At 42.3% G+C, this 25,821-nt stretch overlaps 1 protein-coding gene across 4 annotated transcripts in view; it reads left to right on the top strand.

Moving 5' to 3' along the window:
- The first annotated feature begins 678 nt into the window (after positions 1 to 678).
- ate1 (arginyltransferase 1) overlaps positions 679 to 25,821 on the top strand; it is a 55,486-nt gene continuing 30,343 nt past the window's right edge. Inside the window, exons 1-8 of one of the 4 annotated variants that reach the window (XM_084020699.1) lie at positions 679 to 840; positions 5,513 to 5,576; positions 5,702 to 5,764; positions 5,952 to 6,055; positions 6,215 to 6,445; positions 14,492 to 14,706; positions 18,547 to 18,675; positions 20,469 to 20,597. In XM_084020699.1, coding sequence (XP_083876825.1) covers positions 732 to 840; positions 5,513 to 5,576; positions 5,702 to 5,764; positions 5,952 to 6,055; positions 6,215 to 6,445; positions 14,492 to 14,706; positions 18,547 to 18,675; positions 20,469 to 20,597 — 1,044 coding nt within the window. In that variant the 5' untranslated portion in view covers positions 679 to 731. The remainder of the gene's footprint in view (positions 841 to 5,512; positions 5,577 to 5,701; positions 5,765 to 5,951; positions 6,056 to 6,214; positions 6,446 to 14,491; positions 14,707 to 18,546; positions 18,676 to 20,468; positions 20,598 to 25,821) is intronic. The other 3 variants (XM_084020701.1, XM_084020700.1, XM_084020702.1) reach the window with 3 other exon arrangements.

The following is a 25,821-nucleotide window of genomic DNA, read 5'->3' as shown; positions in this document are numbered from 1 at the left end:
GGTCGGAGACGGAGCAGGTCAAAGCCCCCGTGCCGCTCAGTAGTGGGATCGCGCCTGTGAATAGACGCTGTAGTGCAGCCTGAGTAACACAGCGGGACCCGGTCTTTTTACACTCTTTCTACTGTTCAACAAACAGCTGAAAACCTGCAGAACAGCTGTTTGTTTGTCTTACCTTCAAACCAAATATAACAATAATGTAGTGAACAATATATCTAGCGTAATATCACTGTACAGTATGTGTAAAAAAAAAAGGATATGTCATAAAAATATCATGTATGTCAGAAAATAAATAAATACCGGTACAAAAATGTGTATATACAGCATGACACTCTTCCTGACCTTTGCTGACACATGATTCATTCAGGTACCATCTGATAGTAGTTTTATCCAAACGATAATTTCCTGTTTGTTTTTTTTTACAGCTTCTTGCTACGATAAATGTTGTATTTTGTACAATTTTTAAACATTGAAAACATATGGGGGGCTGTGAGTTCAGGGAGCTGACATACAGATTGCAATGTTTATGTGGTGCGTGGATATTCAGATTTAACTAAACTAACATCTCCAGGCTGGATAAACCAAAATTGCCAAATCTCCCAGTTGACATTTAACGCAGCACTTATGACGTTGTGGTATGTGGGCGGGGTTTTTGACATCCAGCACTGTGCGGTGCTACAGTCTTTGCTGCCCGGCGGACACCGGGCAAATTACTTTAGCTGTCATCTGACTCAATGTTAAAGATGGCTGGAAACAAGTCTTACACTATAGTTGAATACTTCGGCGGGGATTCCGGTTACCGGTGTGGCTACTGTAAGAATGAAGAAGGGAACTTCTCTCACGGTAAGTGGTCTAATTACGTGACGTTAAGCGAAGAAACGGAGCTAACTAGTGTCGCCGAAAAACTGGCTCATGCTAGCCCCGTCCTACCTGCTGGGTATTTCAACAGAGGGGTTAATAGTGGCACCGATATTCCAATATCATTATTTATTTTTAAGTTACTTAACTCACACCGCAAGGTCATTACATTTAATTGTGTGCCACACACACAAACACAAGTTAGCTTCCACCTAACATTACTTAGTTTTTAGCGCTAGCATCTTAGCAGCCCGACACTTTTTTCATCGTTGTGGGAAACAAAATCAAATAGATCCGAGTTAATAATTAAGTAAAGGGTGGAGCTGCTGTTGTTTTAATCGATCACTATTTGTACATACATAATGTTTTCACGAAGGCAAACGCTGTTAACGTTAGCGGCGTAGCAGTAGGCTAGCTAGCTAGTTCGCATCCTGCTAGCATCAAGCTAGCCGAGGAGCAGTACCGCTGTGGGGGAAAAAGAGGATGTTGAAGTGCAGCTGTCTCACGTTCATGTCGTCTGTCAGACCTGAGACGCTAACGAGAGACCTATTTTATGATATCGCTGATATCGCGTGTTTACATTTATGTTACTAGAGAGTGACATGACAACAAAGTGAAACAGATGGCGGAGTATTTATTACAACACACACACACACATATATATATATATTTAGAGAGAGATTATATAATGTAGTCCATGATGATACTCCTATCAGCTGTTTAGGAGTCTGATGGCAGTGGGAAAGGAAGTGATGATGTAAATAAACAAGGACAAAAAAAGAAGCATTTCATAATGACAGTTAACATGAGTATTTTATCCTAATTCTCACAATGTCTTATTTTCACATGTTGTGCCACCACTCTTTTTACTTGACGTACCACTATCTCATTTAAGTGACGGGTAACAGAGTTGTTTATTTATGGATCAGTTTGTCAGATTAACGTCAGACTTTCACAAACACATCATTGTTGAATGTTGAGTCTTGTGTGGTGGAAATATCGTATAATAATACAAAAAACTGACAAAAAAAGTGGGGAATCTTATGATTTATGTTTACCTTTTCTATTGTTTAATTATTGTTTTTCACTACAACGGATCTTCACAAAAAAAGTTATCAGCTCAAGTGATTTCTGTATGTTTTCAGTTTCATTTTTAAGAGTTGTAAGAATATTTTGAAGGTTATCTGCATTATATTGTGAATATGCAGGATAATCGTAACATGAGATGTCTGTATCATCCCATGCCTGTTATAAACGTTCTTTATAAATGCTGCAAAGAGAATTGACTGTACTTTATGTCGAGATCCGTTTATTTAAAGGCATAATTGGATGTCGAGCTGTAGATGAAATCTGTGGAAGAAGATGGAGAAGGGATTTTTCCCGTGTGAGTTGGCGCACAGGGGTGAGAGAGGTTGACTATAATTAGTGTTCAGGCAGTTGCTAATGCAGTCAATGAGCTATTGGGCTCAGAGCCCGCAGACGAGAGCGTTGTCTAATCTAAGATAAGGGTGGTAATCTGGAAGTGTTGCATCAATTGGGCACGGCAGAAGGGAGACTGCACTACTGATCGTGGCCAGTAACGGGGTTAAAAGGGTACAGGTTCATCGTGTGGATACAGATTAAAGTGATAGTCTGTTACATTTTCTATCTGTCTTTTAAGTTCCTATCTATCAAAGAGTTGGTTAAACAATGGTGGTGGATCATGTGACCCACTAATGAAAGTGCTTGTGCTGCTTTGCCCAGAAATAGGATCTTCGTGTCTCAGTGGCCACATTCCCGCCAGAAATTCAAAATGAGTGGCTTTTCACGTCGGTCAGCAGCGGTTGGTCTCCCAGGTGGAGCTACTCACCAAAGTATGCTGCTTTTCATTGTAATCGGACATCGATAACTTCCAACTGCTAGTCAGGCTCCATAGTCTAAAGTGTTTGACCAGGTACATTTCATTACTGCTGACTCACAATGGAGGACCAACAGGGAGAGAAAGAAGACCATTCACCTTCCAGTCTGGAGAAGAAGAAACAACAAACTAATGGAAGTGAAGAAGGAAAGTCATCAAGAAGCAAAGTGACCGCCAACGAGGGGAAACCACGGATCTCCTTTCAGTGTGGAGCATTTGAAGGCATCACGCAGATGAGAGACAGTCACACTGTTGGGTGAGGGAGATGAGTCCCAGAGGCTCGCCTGCAGTTCCATCTACCGCCAGAGAGGCCGCTGGCATCTCAAATCTTACGGACTGCCACTTTAAATGAAAGTGCAGCAGACTTACGAGGATAGAAAACAACCCATTTACGCCACCAAGGTCCAGATATATATGTATATTTTAGGATACAGGGTTAACAGTGTTTCCACTAGGATAGCAGCGGAGGTGACATTTTCTTTTCCCCACTAATTCTTTTGTGCGCCCTGCCGGGAGGTTTCTGTGTGTCTGCCGGCACCAGAAGGGCTCCTGAGGCCTAAGTACAGTACATTTGAAGCATCAGTAATAATATTAGTGTCTAAAGAGAAGACAGAGCTCTCCTCCATTTATATGCTTTACTCACAGGTGTGTGAATTGACCTGGATATGAAGCGTCCTGCAAAATAATATTGCATTCGTTTTTTAAAGAGATAAGACGGAGCTCTCCCCTCCTCTTATTTAAAAAAATAAAATGCTAGGTGCATGTAGGGAAAACACTGGAGTTATGGTTGTTCTTATAATGTGTTTTGTTGTACTGTAAACCTTTCCAAGCAGGTGCGATAATGTTTTCCTCTGTACGTGATTGGTGCAGCGATGCTATCAGTGGTGTTAAAGCAAACATGGATCTCAGCATCCGCCCTCCTCTCTGTGTGTGTGTGTGTGTGTGTGTGTGTGTGTGTGTCTGTCTGTATGAAGGGGGGGGGGGGGGGGGGGGGGCTGAGAGTTGGATCAGGTGTGGACAGTGAGGCACTCCCATTGTGCCGTGATGATGGCAGATGCTGCACTCATAAAAAGATCACGTGGTACGATTCATTTGTACTCTGGAACCTTCTTTCCGACTTCCTGCCTCGTTTTAGGTCAGATTTCCCTGACAGGTTTTTTGGGACCTTTTGTGTCATTTGATTGGCCCCTTCGCTCTCTATTTACTCTGGAAAGGTTTTAGGATGATGATCACTTGGTGTGCAAGGTTTTAAAATAGATCGTATTTACATGTTGTTTGGAGCAATGCTTTCTGGTGTTTCATGCTCTACAGCTCTGTGCTGGCTGAGGTCATGAGAATTTTTGGGACGTAGAATTGGGGTCATAAGACAGAAACCCCTGAGGGATTATATTGTGACGCCATTAAATACAAATCCCCAAGGATCTTAAATGATAGATTTATGCCGTGTATTTTCATTTTCACTGAAAAAAACAAGGTCTCCTTCATTCTGTCAGCGTCCTTCTGTTCTGCTCTGTTGTTTCAGTCGGACGATAACAGATGAACATTTTTCATTTTTAATGTTTTAAACCTACAAAACAGCCCATAATGTAATACATTTAACACAGCGTTCTAAATGCATTTGATACGGTGTGATATTATTCACTACATTCAAAATGCTGTTAATGTCGTTCATACAGAAATATGAGTAGCTGCAAAACTGATTGAATGATTTGGAAAAATGTGCTGTATGTAAGGCCAAAGATTTCAACACACTCTGTTAACAATAAATGTTTTTTATTATGCTGATTATATCTGATCTTTAATATAAGATTACCTGCTGCATTTAAAAAAATAGACAAAATTGTGAAAAAAGAGCCTTAAAAAAAAAAAAATACAGGATGCAAAAATCTTTAATTCTTTTTATTTATGCAACTTGTTTAAGATTATTTGATCGTTTTTCACTGAAAAAGATGTTCATTAAAAAAACATGTTTGTTTTATCTGTGATGCAATAAAAACATTTGTTTCTTAATAAAATGTAAAATGATACCAGTATGTTTTAGTGCCATTTTAAGAGTTTTAAGCACATTTTGATGATTATGGGGATAAAATCGTGAATCATTTTATAATTGTATTTTAATAACCTGAACTCATCATCCCATGCCTGTTGTATAGTCTGCTTCTCTCTCTCGGATCCCACTGTGATGCCTCTAATTAACCGGCGTTCTCCCGGGACAGAGAACATTATACTATTACACATTTATACTGGGTGTGTGTTGTGTGTGAACTGCTGTACAGTGAATTCCTGGTTGTTTTAGATGTAAACCGATACGGTCTTGCCATGGAGACCTTTGGTGTCTTGGTGCAGAGAGTGTGTATAAGGTTGCGTAGGAGAAGGTCAGCAGTTAAAACCGGGAGCTCAGACTTCACTTCTGGGAAGTCGGATCCAAGCTGCTGTGCACACAAATCCGTGGGAATCTCGAGAGGACGCTGTGAACTGTGATTTAAGCTGAAACAAAACATGTGGACCTCCCACTACACTCTGGGTTAGCTTCTCCTTACTCCTTATTGGCACACATGCCTCCTATTTCAGGCTAGATACAATAATATCTATAACTTTATGCTTTAATTGAGCTTTATTTCATCCAGCCGAGTCTTTTCTGACTGTTTTAAAACAATTTCCATCAATTTAGGAGTGATGGATGTTTGAAAAGTATAGTGTGAAATCATATGTAATCAATAAAACGTTTTAAATGTAAGATGTTTCTTTTCTTCTCTACAGGGATGTGGTCTCACACTATGACTGTACAAGACTACCAAGACCTCATAGACCGAGGGTGGAGAAGGTGAGAAACCTGCATGCAAAATCCTGCTAAATTACATCCATCGTTCAAGAAATAGCATTTAGGATATTTCCAAATCCTTGATCATGTGTTTTGATTTGAAGGTAATCAATTCTTTCCTTTTACAGAAGTGGGAAATATGTCTATAAGCCCAACATGAGCAAGACGTGCTGTCCGCAGTATACCATCAGGTAATTTTAATTGTGATTCAGTTAACATTAAGGCCGATAAGACCAGAATAACATGGGATACACAAGGATGACCCGTGGTAGTTTCACAGATATACCCAATCAGCTATTAAAGATTTGTTTGTATTAAAGTATATACTAATATATGTTGTTCTAACCTAAACTTTTACCCTTTTTACGCTCTGTCAAGATGTCACGTACTGAAATTCCAGCCTTCCAAATCCCACAAGAAAGTCCTGAAGAAGATGAGCAAATTCATTTCCAAAGGGGAACTGCCAAAAGGACAGGATGATGGTGAGAATGTGTTTATTTTTTTGGACAGTTTGCATGTTCAGATAGCTTTTTTCCCTGTCTTGGTTTGCAGCACATGTTTGGGGTTGGAGCTACCGTAAGAGATGGGCAAAAATTAATTACACTTATGGCAGGATATAACTATTTTTTTGTGCCCTGCAGGGGAGCCGATGGACTCGGGGTGTGGCGTCGCAGGTCCCCAGCAGCTAAGTAAAGGCTGTCTATCAAAAGTGAAGTGTGCTGCTATCACGGACATTCAGAAGGAGCTACCGGAGTGTCCCGCCATCGGCGAGGTGCAGGAGGAAGCCGCTCCCGCCGACTCCCAAACACTGAGAAAGGATCCGGTGTCTGTCACGGAGGAGAGAACGGCAGCAGCAGCAGCTCCTAAACCAGGTGAGAAATCTGATCCGTTGTCCTTGATGTTACTGGAAAGAAGTAAAATACTTGTTACTTATTATAACCTTTATTTAACCAGGAAAATTCCATTGAGATTAAAAACCTCTTTTTCAAGGGAGACCTGGCCAAGATAGGCAGCAGCATATACAAAACAATTACACAGTTACACAATTAAAACACCAAAAAAAACAAACAAACAAAGGTATTGATTTTACAGTAAATCATTAAAAACAAGAACATCGATTGGAATCAGCTTCAAGTCCTTTCAACTTACATTTAAAAGAGCTCAATGAAATTAACTCTGCCAGTTTCCAGTCATTTTGGAGCATATTCCATGCAGACGGTGCAGCATAGACAAAAGCCTTTTTTCCCATTTCGGTACGTGCAAAGGGTACAGAAAGCAACAGGCAATTATTTGACCGGGAAGAGTAAGGACCAGTACTTCTCAATGCAATTAAAGCACAAATGTAAGAAGGCAGTAGGCCAAGTATTGCCTTATATATAAAAATAAACCAATGACTAAGCCTACGGGTGGCCAGAGCAGTCCATCCAACCCGAGCGTATAACTCACAATGGTGTGTCAATGATTTGCAATTTGTGATGAACCTGAGAGAAGCATGGTAAACAGTATCAATCATATTAAGACATTGAGCTGGGGCGTTCATGTATAAAAGATCTCCATAATCTAACAAGGGTAAAAAAGTCGCAGCTACTAGTCGTTTTTTTACATCAAACGAAAAACAAAGCTTATTTCTAAAATAAAAGCCCAGTTTTGTCTTCAGCTTCTTTACAAGATTCACCACATGCGGCTTGAAAGTGAGGGAGTCGTCAATTAGTACACCCAGGTATTTATACTCCTGAACCACCTCTATTTCATATCCCTGAAGAGTGGTCACTGGGGGGACAATTTGTGGCCTCTTCCTGGATTTAGAAAACAACATATGCTTAGTCTTGTCTGTATTAAGAACAAGTTTCAGTTTAAGTAATGAGTGCTGAACAGCTACAAAGGCTTTCTGCAGGGATTCAATGGCCTGAACAAGAGTTGATCCACAGCAGTAAATGATTGTGTCGTCAGCATAAAGGTGCAAATTGACATCTGTCATGTTTGAGCCCAGCTCATTAATATAAATAATGAATAAGAGGGGACCTAGTACAGAACCCTGTGGCACCCCCTTGTGGACAGTAACAATGTCAGAACACATACCATCGTATTTAATGCACTGAGTCCTGTTACTAAGGTAGTTGGTGAACCAAGCAACTGCTCTCTCCGAGAGTCCTGATTGAAGGAGTCTAAGTTTTAAAATACAGTGGTCAACAGTGTCAAACGCTTTCGACAAATCGATAAAAAGTGATGCACAGTGTTGTTTCTTATCAAGTGCAACAGAAAGGTCATTTACCACCTTCATTGCAGCTGTGATGGTGCTGTGCTTTTTCCTAAAACCCGACTGATATTTAGATAAAATACTATTGGATTGTAAAAACGCCTTTACTTGCTCACTCACAAGAGCTTCAAGAATTTTGGCCAACACTGATAAGTTAGATATTGGTCTGTAATTAGTTAAAATCACTGGATCACCTCCTTTTAATAAAGGGAGAACAAAAGCTGATTTCCATACAGAGGGAATTTCATTTGTTTCTACTGTAAGATTAAAAAGATGTGCAAGAGGTTCTGCTATAAAATCAGCCGCCAATTTCAAAAAGTAAGGATCGATTAAATCGGGTCCAGAAGATTTTTTAGGATCCAAGACTGTAAGGGCTTTACGAACTTCCTGAACAGAGAAAGGTACAAAGTTGAAAAGCTGTCCCTTGTACATTGGGAAATCAGTGCTGGGTTTCACAGAGACAGAACCCACAGAGTCAAACAGAAACCCAGAAGTTACAAAATGATTGTTAAAACAATTCAATACCTCCATTCTGTCATAGACAGGTACAGAATCCTTTAATACATAAGAAGGAAGAGCTTGAGAATTTTTACTCACAGTAAGGGAATTAATAACTTTCCAAAATTTCTGTGGATTATTTAAATTCTCAGTGGTGACAGACAAATAATATTCAGATTTGGCTTTTTTGATGAAAGAGGTGCATTTATTTCTCAGTTGTCTGAAAATAAGCCAATCAGTGGTAGAACCTGTTTTTCTTGCCTTGGCCCAAGCCAGATTTCGCTCATGAATGGAGTCTGCCAGCTCTGGGGAGAACCAGGGGTTTTCTCGCCCTTTTATCCTGTATCTCCTTAAGGGGGCATGTTTATTTACAATATCCATAAAACCATCCCTAAAGAATGACCAAGCTATCTCTACATCAGAGATCAGTCCTATTTTTTTCCAGTCAAAGTTAGACAAATCGTGATGAAATGCTTGTTCATTAAAGTGTTTCAGATTCCTCTTTACGATGATACGAGGTTTTGTTTTAGGGACCTTAGTGTTTCTAATAGCAGCAACAACACAATGGTCACTTAAATCATTGCAGAAAACCCCCAGAGATGAAAATTTATGAGGAACATTTGTCAATATTAAATCAATCAAGGTGGACTTCTCAGGGCTTTGAAGGTTTGGTCGAGTGGGTGAATTGACCAATTGAGTAAGATTGATGGAGTCACAGAAGGATTTGAAGTCATCAGAAACTGGTTTAAGCCAATCCCAGTTTAAATCACCAGCTAAAACAAGTTCACTATAATTCAATCTGGACAGAAGAAGCTTCAAAGATTGTAATGCTTCCTTGGTGGCAGATGGAGGCCTGTAGCACCCAATAACTGTTATACAAAGGCCCTTGGTAATTTCCAAATTGATTGCCAAAAATTCCAGTTGTTTGCAGATGGATTCAGACTGAACTACACAAGAATCAAATTTTGATTTGATATAAACAGCAACACCACCACCTTTCTTAGGCCTGTCTGTGCGATAAACATTATATCCAACCATGTTAATGTTTTCATCAGTAATAGATTTGGTCAACCAAGTTTCAGAAATTACAACAATATCTGGATCTAATGATTTAACCCAAATCCGGAGCATGTCCATCTTGGATAACAGGCTGCGCACATTCAGATGAACGATTTTAAGACCAGATAAAGATTTAAAATCAGATGGCGTCTGAGTGTACTGCAGTTCAGGGCCAGGGTTAGGTTGCACATTTCCAGATAAGAGTAATAGTAAGACAATCAACAGTCTCTGCCGAGCAACATTACATGATGAAACAGACAGCTGGCACGTTAAAACCAAGCAGGATTTCTCATGGAACATGAAGTTATTATGCAAAACTAAAAGGGTTTGAAGTCGGGGTAAGTCTCTATGAAGGTTAGTTGATAAATTCATGTCCTGTGCTAAATGAATTGGTGGTTGTACAGGTTGTACAGCAGCCATAGTGGAAGTGCATCCGTGAGCAATGTCCAGCAGGGTTAGTAACAGCGGAATTACAGCACATACTGCTATGATTCCCCTTTTATCAGGAAGTATTTTTGCTTATTCATCAAACGTTTTACCCCATATAGAACAAGAACCAAATTTGAATCTAGTTTGTTTGTTTATGTATGTATGTATGTATGTATGTTATTTCAGGCAATCAACATCAAATCCTTGAAAACACTTGATTTTTAGTGTGGTGTTTTATCAAGGTTTCAAAAGTGCTTGGATTTAGAATAAAGTGCTTGAAATGTCTGTTCTATATGATGACATCTATGATATAACGGAGAAAAGAAGATCTCCATATTTGAGGGACTGAAAACAGCATTTCCTGACATTTCTTTATGAAAAATGACTCTTGATGATGAACAGATGATGAAGATAGTTGGTGATTATATTTCTGTGGATCTGTTAGTGGAATTAGTTTTCCTTTCATTTGTGGTCCTTCTGTAAAAAGCTGTCTCCAAACATCATGTTGGTTGTTTAGAGGACAATAACATCTCATTTAATGTGATGAACAAGTGACATAATAAGTAGACTGAATACTGACCATTGGATTGATACACATATGGAGTTTACCACAGCTGGAAGGTGCTGGAAAAGCATGGAAATGCACCTGGAAATGCTTGGAAAGTGCTTGACTTTGACTTTGGAGAAGGTGTAGGAACTCTTTGCTGCTGTTTCCTGTTTTGTTGTTTATCATGGGTTTCTGGTGTTCTTTGAAATCAATGGTGACTGTAGCTTTCATGACAGCTGCAGCGCCGTCGCTCGCCACAGTGTGTCACTGTTCACCTTGTAACAGACTAGGCGGTGCAGCAGCTCGGTGAATGAGGCCGCTGTGTGTTTTCAGGATTGTGTCTGGTTTTGGCTTATCTGTCATGTTCTCGTCCTCACTTTCCAGTACAGGATATCCTCTCAGCCAACTCAGAGTAATGAATAAATAACACTCACAGCGAGGAGATAATAAACTCTTAACGAGACACAGGAAGCAGAACTTCTAACAACTGCTCGTGTTTCAGGCCTCGACCACTTTCCCCCCCTCCCCTCCCTCTCAAACGTCTAATGAGAACCCACGCTCGTTAATCAAGCGGCAGGAAAGCTCGGCGTTGGCACAGGTCGATCTGGATGCAGACATAAACATACGTCCTTCTGTCCTCACACCTGCGTCAGCAGCAGCACAGTCCTCTTCCTCAGACTAGTCAGAAATAACACGACTTTTCAAAAGGTGAGCAAAGAGGAAGCGAGGAGGATTTACAACGGCGAGCCGGTGGTTCTCCACTCCCCCCTCATTCACCTCCAACAGAAAACACCTGGACATATCTTTCCTCTAGTTTTTTATGACTGGGAGCGCTTTTATAGCTTTGGGCAGGTTCCAGTTCGAGCTTGAGAAAACATGCCCCCCCACACACACTTTCCATATAGCATACGCAAAGCCAGAGCTGACCAGATACAGAAGGACATATGGAATGTTTGGTAACGCTGTCTTTTAGAGGAATCACGACTCGTGAATCTTGCATACATGTGTTTGAATTCTTTGGCTTCAGTATTTTATCTTGTAGGGTTCTCACGATGCTAGAATGTGAAAGTCGATACCAGTACCCAGGAAAATACTCGATACTCCATTTTCAGACACACGTTATTGTGTTATCATGTTTAATTAACATTATTACGTTACTGGTTTTTATTAGGCGTATCGATACTTTTGCAAGTTAGTATCGAATGTGAGCTCAAACCGTTTTGATTAGTCTTCTTAATCAATTACTAATCTGTTGCCTTCTTCTTCTTCTTTAGTCAATTAGACATTTTTGATGCCTTTTTCATGCTGAATGACTTCCAAGAAGCTCAGGAAAAGAGCGTTTGCTTTTTGCTTTTGTGTGATTCTTTGTGGAGAAACATCAGTATTACACATCTGTTTATTAAATCGACTATTCGGTTAATTGTCAAAGTCACGTGTTAATTGACTAAGAATTTATTTGGCTGTGGACTTTGATTGTTTTAATGGGACTTATTTAGCTATTTTAATTTGTTAAACAAAATGTTCATCATCATTCGAGCGAGTGATTCAGTGCTTCTGTCCACGGCTAATCTTGCATTCTGCTGCAGCAAACCTCATATTTCGAGTTGACCGGTTATGGCTGTATGCTCGATGTCTCACACTTCCTCAAAAACACCTTTTATTGTTCGTTTTTTAATGCTGCCAAAGATTGACTGCTGGGTCACTGCTCTTAACTGCCCCCCCGGGTGGCAGGGGGGCCGCCAGTCATATTAACGCTGCAGAGTGCATCTCAGATCGCTGCTCAGCGCCCACAGTTAGGGGATTACAGCAGTCACTGGAAATCTGCACGCTACACCACCTTTCTAGCTTAAAATGATTTTTATTGCAAAGTGTTTTCTGGGTTTTGGTTGAAGCAAGTCATGGTTAACAAAAATCCTGACTCGGTCAAACTGACGCACAGTAGAGCCGCGAAAGGAGGATAATATAAGAGAAAATCCAGGCAGACGTCAGCGTCTCCGTATACAGTCACCGACTAACACTTCTAGCCGATCATTTTAGTCCCCTAGGCAGAAAAATAGCACACACAGTACAGTTTCCCAGTTTTTAAAATTACATCCTACACGTGTGTGTGTGTGTGTGTGTGTGTGTGTGTGTGTGTGTGTGTGTGTGTGTGTGTGTGTGTGTGTGTGTGTGTGTGTGTGTGTGTGTGTGTGTGTGTGTGTGTGTGTGTGTGTGTGTGTGTGTGTGTGTGTGTGTGTGTGTGTGTGTGTGTGTGTGTGTGTGTGTGTGTGTGTGTGTGTGTGTGTGTGTGTGTGTGTGTGTGAGCGAGCGGGGAGGAAGAGTGTCATGGCCTTTATGAAGTGCTAACTGCTGGAGCGGGAGCTTGTGTCCTCCGCAGGAACTGATCTGTCAGACTTTATCTTCACCACGGCTGCGAACGCTGTCCTCAGGAGTTCCTGTGTGTGTGTGTGTGTGTGTGTGTGTGTGTGTGTGTGTGTGTGTGTGTGTGTGTGTGTGTGTGTGTGTGTGTGTGTGTGTGTGTGTGTGTGTGTGTGTGTGTGTGTGTGTGTGTGTGTGTGTGAGTGTGTGAGAGAGTGTGTGAGAGAGTGTGTGAGAGAGTGTGTGAGAGAGTGTGTGAGAGAGAGAGTGTGTGAGAGAGAGTGTGTGTGTGTGTGTGTGTGTGTGTGTGTGTGTGTGTGTGTGTGTGTGTGTGTGTGTGTGTGTGTGTGGGTGTGTGGGTGTGTGGGTGTGTGTGTGTCTTGAGTCAAACAGGGATATTGAGGTGATTCAACCACCAGGTAATTTCCGCATCTAGTAGTAAGGAAGACGGCAGCAGTCGGTGATAAAAAACACATTCAAATATCATAATAATAATACGTTTATTTGATATAGCACCTTTGTAGAGACAAAGTCACAAAGTGCTTCCCATGATAACAAAAACGTGTTAAAATAAGACAAAACCCACCCAAATGAGCAGGCAAACCACAGGAAATACAAATTTAAAAAGATTTAAAACATAATTTAAATATTTAAAACAGAGAATTACAAACATGAGACAAAAGCCAGTTTAAACAGATGAGTTTTCAGTTATTTTTTTATGTTTAAAGCATCATCAGAAGCCACAGAGTGTAAGAAAATAATAGTTACATGCAGGATTTAAGTTTATAGTTTGAAAATACAAGTAAGCTACAAATATGGAGATGCGTCTCTCTGTGGTCTGTTTTCAGTATTCACAGGACATAAGCTAGAAAAAGGAGCTCCAGTCAGCTGAAGCTGAACTCTGCCAATGAATCATGGCCAATGCCAGAGCCCCCCCTCCCCCTCCCTGTCAGAGACCCGGCGTCCCTCTCCTCCTCGCTACGTCGACACGGGGGAAAGTAAGCGAGCTGATGGCGGTGGCTGGCAATAGGACGAGCAGGAAATGGCTCTCGTTTCCTTATTGCTCCAAACAGGATGTGGGCGTGTAAACTGTTGACATGGGATGCCCGGAGAGCTGGAGGGCTTGGCAGGAGCCCAGGAGGTGGTGGAGGAGGAGGAGGAGGAGGGAGAGAAACTTTGGAGATTCAGTTGCTTCGGTGAATGTGTCTTCTTGTTGAGAGAGAGGAAAACGGGGAAACATGTTCTGCGAGTAACAACCTTATTTATGGGGAACAAGGATGTGTTATCTTTGTCATTGGAGTTATTAGAGGAGAAAAAAACACCCTTGTTTCTGCTTTTTCTGTCCCTTCTTATAAATACACACTAACTGCTAACACAGATCATATTGTTTTACAGCCTCCTCAGCAGTGATGTAATGTTAATTACTGTTGACGGCAGGGGAACAAGAAAATGACTTCCATTGGTCTTTCTGTCGAGTCTGGCTTCTTAGGTTTAGGAGGGGTACACAAAAGTAAACATGGCAGCTCTGGTCCAGAGGGGAAACCCGGTCTGCCACTCTTTTGAGACTCATCCATGCCAGCAGCTTGAAGTCGCCACCTCTCTTACTTCTGTTTATTCCTAAGGCAGCAACAAAAGGAGTGGTTTAGTCATTGTGCCTCTTTTTTCTTCCACGTTCTCACCTGGAAATGCTGTGAAAATGTAATTTGCATAAAAATAGTTTTAGAAAATGGAAAGTGTTGAAAAGTCTCTGTGTTTTCTCCGGGGGTGCAGGGATGGGAGCTGATCCTGGCCGGCCGCCGTGTCGTAAGGCCAAAGACTTAAGGAAGGAACGGCGTCTTCAGAAAGAGCAGATTAGGCAAAACGCCGATGGGGTCTCCTCCATCGTCTCCCCTCCCCCACCCACTCCGGCCCAGACCAAGCCACCCAAACCCCTGGAAGATTTCATCGATGAGTCACTGCCTGACAACCCTTCTCATTGCCTTGAGGTGAGCAGAAATATAAAGTAGGTACTTTCTTTTCTCCTTTTTTTTATGTGACTTGGAACAAGCGTTAGCCTGTTGTGGTGATTCCAGCCATCATTAAGAAGTAGTGTCTTTGGTTGAGCTCTCTGTCTCTGTAATATTTGGATCCAGTTAAGCTAACCACGCTCCAGTGACTTCACCATGTGTTTATGCGTGCGCAGAGGATCGCTGGCCAGAGCCGAGTGGAAAAACCACCTCTTCCCCAGTTCGATTTCAGCCAAAAGACAGGCACACCACGCAAACTGGGTCGCGTTACCCTGCTGATGACATTAAAACCACAGATCCCAGCTCAGCCGGTACGACAGGACATGGAAATGAACTTTTGGCGGGGAGGGGGGGACTGTAGAAAGATCCCTGACGAAGGCCCTGGAGCCGAGCTGGTAGAGTCACGTCATTCCTGGTCTTGACCAAGATTTGAGCCAGATGCAGGGATGAGCCAGTGCAAGCGTCTGTCTCTTGTCTCTCTATCCCCCTGAGACCAGACCAGACCAGACCCACGAGACCGCCTCCCATTCAGCTCTTTCCAATTAGCTTCATTTGTTTGCCAGCAATTATCGTTCCACTTTACTAAGTGGGCGTGAACGCAAGGTCCTTTTTTTTTTTGCAAAGGAAAGGTTAATTATATGTTTAACGAGTGAAGTAATTGAGAGATGCCTCCATTTCACCCGTTTAGCTGTTTATTTATCACATGTGGCCCGGGCTGCAGCAGCACATTTATGGCTGAAGGGCGATTTTGGATGAGATGCAGTTGAGTGAATCTGAGTGTTGAGCTTCTGAACTGTTGACTGAGCTGCAGGCGTCCAGGAGTTTGCATACCAGGTACCAGAAGATGGCTTAGAATTTAGATGGATGGGCTTTATTAAACCCAAACTGTGGATTATTGTAGCTGCCGGTTATCCAAAAAGCAGTAAATACACAGTGAATCAACACTCCATATATATTTATAGATGTGTTGGAATACACTATAAATATATCAACCTACAGTATACAATATAAACATAGCAGAACATACTATATAATTGGATATAAGTGTGCTAATTTGCTGCTGTTTTAAATTAAATCTTAAATGAAACAAGGTCATGTGATATTATATAACGATATGCAGGTTATAGAAACTACACAGCTGAGAGAGGTGAGGTATTGGACAGGGTTATCGCCCTGGGCAGGAAGGACTTCCTGTATCCGTCTCTGTCCAGTAGGTGGCGCCCGAGGGTGCTCAGGATTATTACCCATAATGGATAACAGTTTCTCCACCACAACCTCACAGGTGTCTGGACACAACAGACTGGTAGAGGATCTCTGAACATCTTGCTGCACACCTTTCCTCAGTAAATGTAGTCTACCGATGTGGACTCCGAGGTCCTTGTAATCCTCCACCACGTAAACATCCTGTCCCAGAATGCACAGGGTTTGAGAAGCCCTGTCCTCCTCTCTTCCGGAGTAAATCACCATCTCCCTGGTCTTGGCCCCATTCAGAAGCAGATGGTTTCTGCTGGTTTCGGACCACTCCACAAAATCATCCACCAGTGCTCTGTGCGTGCTCCTCCTCCTCCTCCATCCTCCTGCCATCCATCACTTATACACCCGGCCGCTGCAGAGCCGTCGGAGAACTTCTGCAAGTGGTACGACCCAGAGTTGTACTGAAAATCTGTGGTGTTCGAGGAAGGGAGACGGCACAGTCCCATGCAGAGCTCCAGCACGACTAACCGGCATGACATCGTCCACTCCCAGGTGAGGCTGGCAGGCAAACTGCAGAGGGTCCAGCGATGACTTCACCTGGGGGTCTAAAGGTGGGCCAGGACCATCCTCCCCAGCACCTTCATCACCTGAGAGTGGAGGCAACTTCTTGGGAACCAGAACCAGGGGGTCATAAGTCTAGAGCTGCTCCATAGACAATGAATGGGATTTTATATACTATTCATTGTTCTTTTAAATACCCAAATGAGCTTTATTCCACTGTATTGTTCTCAGTTGTGAAACAGAAAACACTCTGAACATTAGAGCACTCTAATTATTTGGATTTCGGAGACAGTTGGACCAAAAGAATAATGTATATGAATTTTTAAAATGTGTACAGTTGCCTGTTTTAAAGCTCTACGGCTGTGCTTCCAGTGACCGCCACCAGGGGTCAGTGTGAGAACGTGATTCGGAGCCCCTCAGGCACCTCAGGGAAGCGTGGAAACTGTTCACCTACTGTTCTCTCTCAACAGTCATCACTCACTCTCTCCACAACATGGAACTGTTCTGCAGGCACTCTTATTATATCACTTTTATAATGGAGCTTGAGGTTCCCAGCAACACATCTTTCATAAAAAGCTCTGATAAACCACAATCTTTCAGTTTAATTAAAGCCACTGCTATTATGAGGTTTTTACTTGGAACATTCATAAAGCTGTCAAGTGAGCGTCAGTGTTAAATTTCAAGACTGTTATGAGAATTGCTAAAAATGTGCAGCAGTGTTGTTTCACACACAAAAAAAAGGATCTCAGCCTATCAAAATATATCTAGATTTTAGAACGAAATTAAAAAGTGAGTTGTCCCTTTATGTAACAGGCCCAACGTCGCTGTTTGCCTAAAGGATGGAGATGCCAAGTGGTCATATGAGAGACACCCACTGAGGTCCAACTCAAGCAAAAACCCCCCGGGGTCAGTTCCTCCATCGGCTCCGTCCGGGGGGATTCATATGACAACGGGCCTCGCTGGCCAACATAAGCTTCATAAACGATGAGAGGCTTAATTAAACGGGTCGAAGGGTGCAGCAGTTCTCCTCTCACCATTCTCCCTGCTCAGATTGGATTATAGCACTGCAAATACTTCCTTAAATCTTATACACAGCTTTCATGTGTGTGATTAATTAATGCTAACTTTTGCATGCTTTTTTAATTAGATTTTTACATATACTTGGGCTGAACAGTAGACACTATAACCAAGACCGATACTCAGATCCCAAGGCCGATATTGATATTCAATAGTCAAATCTGATTGGTCTAGTTTCCTCATTGAACCCCTCTGATTAAGCATTAGAGAAAACTAGTAACACAAGTTATTTACTGGGATTCATGTTACTGATCGCTTAAACAAACTGTTTCTATGCGCCTCCCAGAGTGGATTTAAGATGAATAAATTAAAATTATATCCGGTTCTGATCTGTGCTATGCAACCTGTGTTTCATTATCTAATGACAAACTTGGCTTACTTCCTTATAGGACCACATATCATCAATAACATAAGTCTGCAACGACCTAATAGCAGCCGATCTGTCGATGTTTGTAAAAAGACTCTGCGCACTCTACTTCCTGTTTGGCGTGATCAGGATCAAGAATCAAACTAAAAGTGTCGGATCGCATGGTGAAGCACTGGAAATGTGGCTCATACACACAATATAAAGTGGATAGAAAGCTATAAAAAAAAGCTTTCTTTTTGATGACCTTGTTTTTCTATCGCAGCAAATGCTTCTTATTTGGAGTAACACTTGCTGTTTTTGTGAGGAGATTGACACAACACACCCTCTTTGTGTTGTTCTTGTGTTCCCATCAAGGCAACAGCTGTTCTTGGTGCAAACAAGACTATTTACTAAAGAAGAATAACGATATCTCCATTTTTCTTTTGTGTTAAAAAGCTTGAAATCTGTATAAGCCTGTGGAGAGGGTGCACTTGTGTCATTCTCTCTCCTCCTTCACACTCATTCACACGTTTTTTCCCCTCTTTGATTTGAATCGGGGATTTGAATCACCACTTGTGTTGTTCTCAGTCCTTTTTTTTCCATTTTGATGTTAACCTTTGTCTGCCGTATTCTTTTTGAAGGTGAGGCTAGTGCGCTCCAATCCCCCTAGCCCGCAGTTCAAAGCCTCTTTCGACGCCTCCTACCAGGTGTACAAACTCTACCAGATGGCCATTCACAAGGACCCTCCTGACAAACCCACCGAGAGCCAGGTCAGAGGGTGGGGGGCATAGGCTGACCTGCTCAGGGGTACCCAGGGAGGGAGGGAGGGGGTCCACAGGTTTGGGTACCTAAAGAGGCATCCAAAGTATTTTATCTCACTTTGCAAGTCCTTTTCTGTTAGTTTTATGTCTGTAATGGGCTAAAATGTATCATTTAGAGTGTTTGCCTCGTCTAGGAGAATTATTTTTCTTTAATAATTTGAAAAAAAGTAAATCATTCATGCATATTTTAATTCTTTGGTTCATTTCAGAGATTTAACCCTCGTGGATCCCTTTTTAAAATGTTTTTTTTCCGGCAAAACCTGCCATCAAATGATATTGGCACTTCTTGATACTATCATCAGTCCCATAACTACCAAATATATATACATTTTCAGAATTTTAAGCCTTTAAATGCTAGTTTGTTTACATAATGCCACTGTACCAAAGAACAAAGAAACATGTACATTATTAACATATATATTGATATTATTTTCCACTTTCTCTGAGGTTAAGTTAAGTTAAATCTTTTTTTTTTTTTTTTTTTTTTAACCATAATCATCTTGTTTACATAATGCCACTGTTAAAAATCTGATATTATGGGTGCTTGATGGGTTTCAGTGGGGACATTTTTGTCCCTGAGTGTCTCTATTTAGTGTCTGTATTTAAGCTGCACAGTTTATTATAGACTTATTATAGGAGCTGAGATTGAACTTCAAAGAAAATCATATCTTGGTAAAATGTATGAAAAGCCAAAAATGTCCCAAATGTGATGCATGAGGGTTAAATCATAATTTACAATCAGGACAGAAAAAAAGAATAAAATTGATGAATAAACTAAATTTGCCTTCAAACTGCTACATCAGTTGATACAACGCAGGGAAAAAAACCCAAATGCCTGTATGAAGGGGGGGAGAAAAAAGTGAATTAACATGTTTGTATCAAAGGGAGTGTATGTGTATAAGAGAGAGAGAGTCAAAGGGAGAGGAAATGGAGGGGAAAATGTTTCCATACGCCGCGGTTGAGAGCAGTGTTTCTCCAGGTGTCTGACTTGGCCCTCCGTCCACCAGCCGGGTAGTTAGACTTGAGCTCTTTCAGTTTTGGTGGGGGGGGGGCAGTTCGTCAGCTGAACCCTCTCGACCTTCACACGTCTACCTCGCTTCTACCCCCCCTCCCCACTCATCACCCTGCTCTCGCCATAGTTCCCTGTGTCTGAATCGCATTTGAGTCGGAGGATTAAAGCGTCTCTAATGACGTTTTAATTGTCTTTGTGCGTGCAGTCTGCTCCACCGTGTTTCCCTTCATGAGAAGAGCCTGTCTCTGTCCAGCTGAGATCATTCATTTGGGGTTTTTCTGCTGCTTACCGATTACCGATCCTCCCCGATGCGATCCGTGGTCGAAGCCGGGGCGGTGCACTAGCCTCATCCTCAAGTCGATCTTTTTGTTTTTCAAACACATTCTCAGTCTCCTAGAATCCCCATCGTTTTCTGCATTCACTTAACAGTCTGATTTAAAAAAAATCACTGATTCGAGTCTGAAAACTCAAAACAGACCGGCTGTGTTGCCAGCTTGCCTCGAGGACTAGGAGACTGATGAACACCTACGATGCCAAATCACTTGTATAACACTGTTTAAAACCATCTTATTTTTCAATCCTGTCGATTCCTCCAAAGCGCCCATGCTTCCTCCTCTTCTTCTTTTATTTTCTACCTTCTCACCATCCTTGTATTCATTGTCAACTTATATAAAAACCCCTCCCTCCACCTTATCGCTCCTTTCCCTCCACACCCCCCCTGTGCTTGAAGGTGAGGCTAGTGCCAGTCAACTTTGAGGACCCCCAGTTCACGGCGTCCTATCAGCAGTCGGTGGCGCTGTACGCCCGCTACCAGATGGCCGTACACGGTGATGACCCCAGCGAATGTAGTGAGAGCGAGGTACTGCATGATTTCAGCTTCCTGCTGCTTTTCTGTTTCGTGTCTTTTTAAATAGCAGCGAGGTTGCAACCAACTGAATACCTCAGGTTATTTGGTAACTGTAGAAATGTGGCGTGCAACATGGTGGGACTCAGTGAAGAGGAGCCCCTCCCTGTTATTTATTCAAAACTCAAGGCTGGTTTTACACCAATAAAACAGTTATGAACATCATATTCCATTTCTGCCAATAAATTCCCCTAAATCCTACATACTGGAGCGTTTAGGTCTTCGTATATTGGACTGTTGGACAGAAAACAAGCACGTTTCAGACGTCCCGGCAGCCTTTGAAAATATGCATTTTTCACTATTTTCTGGGAAGTTGATTGATTTTATTTTGGATTTAAGAGACAGAAACATAATCCAAAGGATAACATGTTGAAGTGATGACTGTTGTTTCCAACATGGTCCTTGGTGTCAACATAGAAGTTACTAAAAGTTAGACTAAATTAATAACGAAATGAGGAGCCATGAAAATAATCAAGAGATTAATTGATAATGAAAGTAATCCCTAGTTTTGTTGTCATCGTAGTTTATCCCACAGCCCAGCATTCATTGGTCCTCGATAAATAATTATTAAAAAAAATATTTTTTTGCACGTTATTCTTTAACTGTATATGATGGGATGTTTTAAATTCAGCTTTAAATTTAATAAAAGAGAGAAAAGTATCATCCAGTAATGAATGGGGATGGTCATAAATATACGCTGTCGCTCATAAAGTTTGAATATTTTGTTTTCAGACACAATCCTCTGTTTGTTCCTGTTTAAATGATTCAGGTGCAATGATTACATTATGTGTCCAGGTGAAATTAATCCATGCATCACGTTTGTTTTGCGCTATAAAAGACAAGACATCTGCAAAGTATTCCAACCTCATGGGCGACCCTGTATATACATATACATACAGGATCTACTGTACATTCACACACACCTTTATATATGAATACAAGTGGAGAAAATCAGGTCTAGTCAGGATGCAGAACTGCTGGACATTCCCACTAACCTGAGAGGGCCTTTTGTCCCTCAGGGCTGGAAAAACAACCTCCTCCTCCTCCTCCTCCTCCTCCTGCCAGCAGGCCACAGTAAATTACTGAATTCTCCAGCTTGTAAAAGTAAAGGTAATTAATAAATAATAAAAGCTGTCAGATTGGGCAGACTGTGGCAGATTCTTTCCTAGTGCCATAACACCAGCTCTATTAAAGGAAAGTGTGTTTGTGCGTGTTTTTATTTTTTTTTTTTTGCGTGTGTGTGAGCACTTCAGCTCAGGTTTATAACTGTACCGGGACTGGATGGGTTCAAGAAATGCAAAATTCAAAGCTAAAAAACAACTGTTCGCCGTATCAGGACCACTGTAGGAAGAAAAAAAAAGGAGCCGAGAGAAAAAAACGTGTTTATAAAGTTGCAGATTTGCTTCTCTATTATGCTGCTAACTTAATTTAATCCAGCTTTAATTAAGGCTGAGTAAATGACTCTTAAAGGCAGTCGTTGTAATTCACCTTGACATCTCTAGCGTAGGGAATGGTTTGTACTGGACTATAGATCGCAACACTGTCGATTAAGTTTGACGGGGTTTAATTAACATATGTTCTGTACTACATGGAGATCTAATTCTGACGGATGACCACCCGAGGCCTCCCGCTATATCGGCTTCTGTAAATGACCTCTGGCAGTTAACTTGTACGTGCTCGTACTTAATGCTACCTGGCTTTATTATATCCCCCCCCCCTTAGTTGGACTCACCACCGTGACAAACCTCCTCCTCCAGTCCACAGGACTTAAAAAGATGATTTTTTTATTTTCCTGCCCGTCAACCTCCTGGTTAATCTCGCCTGTTGTCTTCCCAGAAGCTCGTTGCCCCCCCGCCGCCCCGTGGTATTTCATAAAGAAATGGAAAACACATTGTCGATGCGGTGATGGCACATTTTGGGGCCGTGCCCATTCTCTGCCTGCTGCTGCTACCTAGGAAGTTGGGCCATTTAGTATTTGTGGAGGTATTTATTAATCCATTAAAGTATTACCCAGAGACCGAATGTGGAATGCCGTCAGCCTGGATGGGAGCCAGGCGATAGGAGAGATTGTGTGTGTGTGTCAGTGCAAGTTCAATTACCCTGCCAAAATGGTACTACCATTAGACAGTATGATGTCCTGGAGGGGAATGGCTTTGTTTGTTTAAGTTTGTATGTATTTCCTGTCATACCATGACTGGAAGGGAGCCAGACGTTATTCCTTCCACCTCCAATCACAGTTTCCTGACAGAGTTGCTGCACAAAGTTGCAATTATTTAGATGCACACACACACACACACACACACACACACACACACACACACACACACACACTTACTCACTCACACTTAGCGGTCTTAACTGTTTTGCTGAGCCGTGACTCTGAGTTCCTGCACATGTGGCATTCATTTTGAGGCAAACAAATCCTGTTAAATCTGTATTTACTCTTCTTGATGGCCTTAACCAAGACACATGGGAGTATATGGAAAAAGCTGAGAAGTAAGGCGAGTGTCAGTAAAAATGGATGAAGTGAATGACGTGAATAACCTTTGGCTTATCTTAAAGCAGGGTTAGTGTCTCGTCTATCTAGTCTAATCTATGTGCAGAGATTCAGTGAAACCTTCCATGAGCAGCATTCTTCTCACGGCGGAGCTCGTCGTCTGTCTAGATGTGTGTCGCGGCGAGGTTTCCACGGAGCTCCTCTGCTGCGCGTCGATCTTGTCAGCAGAAGTCTGGCGAGGAGGGAGAAAGAAGCGGGGTGGGATGTTTTATTGTTTTTTAATGCGAGGGAGTGAACACAGGCACGCTGTCGCTAAAATAAGTACAGCCGTTTGAGAGAGTAAAGAGCACAATGAAGAGACGTCTAAGTAGCAATTAGGCTTAAGCAGATGAGTGTGTTTATATATGTGTGTGTGTGTGCCCTTCTAATCGTACACAGATGAGTGTTTACGATAGGAAAGGGAGAGTTAGAGAGGAAGTGATGGAGTCCATGTGTTGCAGATGAGATCGTTCCAGAGGGCAGAGTGGACACGGATCCGCTTACAGGAATATGTGTTCTTGTATTAGAGATGCAGAGAGGTTGAGATTATATTTACATGTTTGTCTCCGTGACTGTCGTACCTCCACGTTAGACCGTCTTAGGCCTGCTGGTCTGTGGAGTGTCCGCGGCCCAGAGAGGGGTCAGCCCTGCCAGACTCCAGGAGAGCCGAACCCCAGCCAAAGCGGGGCTGACGCAGCAGTGGAAAGCTGCCGTCCTCCTGGTATGATTACCCATCAGCCCCCGTGATGAGTGCCGGGTAAAGGCGCATGAGGAGGAGGAGCCGATTGCTCAGACCTTTCCGAACGTACCGTGACCCGAGTATGCATTTGCATACATTAACAGGCCTCTTAACGCATAAAAGCTCACGCACTTACTTATCCAATCAAATCGTTTGATTACGAGGTAATTTGGAGATTCACGGCTACACGCACGCACAGCAGCAGCAGCAGCCAGTGTCGTGGCACGGCCTCTATAAATGATGTCATCTAATAACTGCAGCTGGTGTTCTGTTGGTAAACCATTTCGTTTTTTTTGTGCGAGGTTTAAACAAAAGTTTCATTTGTTCCCTACAGCAATATTGCATGTTGGGAGGCGTTGCTGTTGTTAATTTGTTCACTGGCAGCGAGCGGTGGTGACTGCAACGTTTTAGAGAGAGAGAGGAAAATTACACTTTACTGGCACGGTAACGCAGGTGGTGATCTTCATACGCATGTTTTTGCATGAGTGAAGATCATTATCAACCAAACAGATGCGGTCGCTGCAATTTCCACATCGGAAAGTGTAAAAAAAAAAAAAAGGGAAAAAAAGAAATCCTCCCGTTTAGCAGGTGTTTGGAATTTAAATGCATGGAAATGAAAGAATGCGTGCATGCAGCAAGTTGCCTTTATTCTACTGCTAAAAGTTTTTCCTCAGATGTACTATTTCAACTATTGCAGTCACTGCATTTTAAGATTTTTGCAGTACATTTATATAAGAGAATGTAGATTTAAAATGACATTTCATGACATGATGTACTGTCCAGCCTCTCTAACTCTCCCGTCCGTTTGCGGTTGAGTTTAAGATTTAAGACTTTTTGCTTCAGCCCTGCAGGATGCACCGTTTGTGAGTCTTTTATAGCTTTAAACATTACCTCTCGACAAGAAGTGCAAGCATTTCTTTAGTTCTGTTGTTTTTTAACATCTGTACACTTCGCTGTCTTCTTGCCAGATCCTCATATTTTATAGATTCACTCATTTTTCTGACTGGAACTTGGTGGATTTAGCTTCTTTTTTTGGAATCCAACTCAAGTGGGCGACTTTGGAAGTTAATTAAAAGCAGTTTGTTTCAGGCGACGGTAGAATAGGAATGACAGATGACGGTGCATCATTTTGTGTCTCTCCCAGCGTGTTAGTGTCATCAACGCACAGCCGTCGCCGTGGAGACGGTGGAGGAACGGGAGGATGCTGTCAGGATTTTTCAGTTGCACCTAAGCCAGCGCTGTCCCGCCCACTGAACCTTCAGCACTTGTTGCCATGACGAGCACACACAGACTGGGGATGTGCTTGTGGGAATTTCCACTTACTTGTTCGAACGTATTATTTTTAATGAGAGGGAAGGACGGATATCCATCCTCGTATGTGCGCTGTACAGACCTGCTGCATGCACAGCTTTAACTTTGGATTGACTCTGATGTAAATTAAATCACGACTGGTAGAGAAGCTAGTAAGCCAGGAGTCGGGGTTTGAAGGAGGGAAAATGAGACCAACCCCCCCGCCACATTGCTAACAGCAGCCATACTGTATGAACCCAAATCATACCCCCCTCCTTGTTTATTCAGTCCCGTCTGGAACCTCTCTGTTCTACGTTTATGACACTTCAGTGCTATTCCAGACTCCCGTCCTGCTCGCGATACGCCGGAAACCCAGAGTTGCAACATGTCTGCAGAATGAAAGACCCAGCTGGAGTCGAGCATTTCCTCGTGAAATATGAACTTGAAACTGTGGTGCGATGCCGGGTAAAAACCGAAAGCTGTCCATCACCGCGGCCTTCGCCGGTTCTCACTACGGATGGCGTTTTGTTGGCCCCCGAAAACGTGGAAGCGTGCTGCGTTGTGTCTTCCAGTCCTGTCGTCTGTAAACACACTGCTCTCAACCCCCGGCTGCA

This window comes from Eutrigla gurnardus, assembly GCF_963514095.1.
Source record: "Eutrigla gurnardus genome assembly, chromosome: 11".
NCBI classification, from domain to species: domain Eukaryota; kingdom Metazoa; phylum Chordata; class Actinopteri; order Perciformes; family Triglidae; genus Eutrigla; species Eutrigla gurnardus.
Note: the sequence above shows the minus strand (reverse complement) of the source record. Positions and strands in the feature narration are given on the sequence as shown.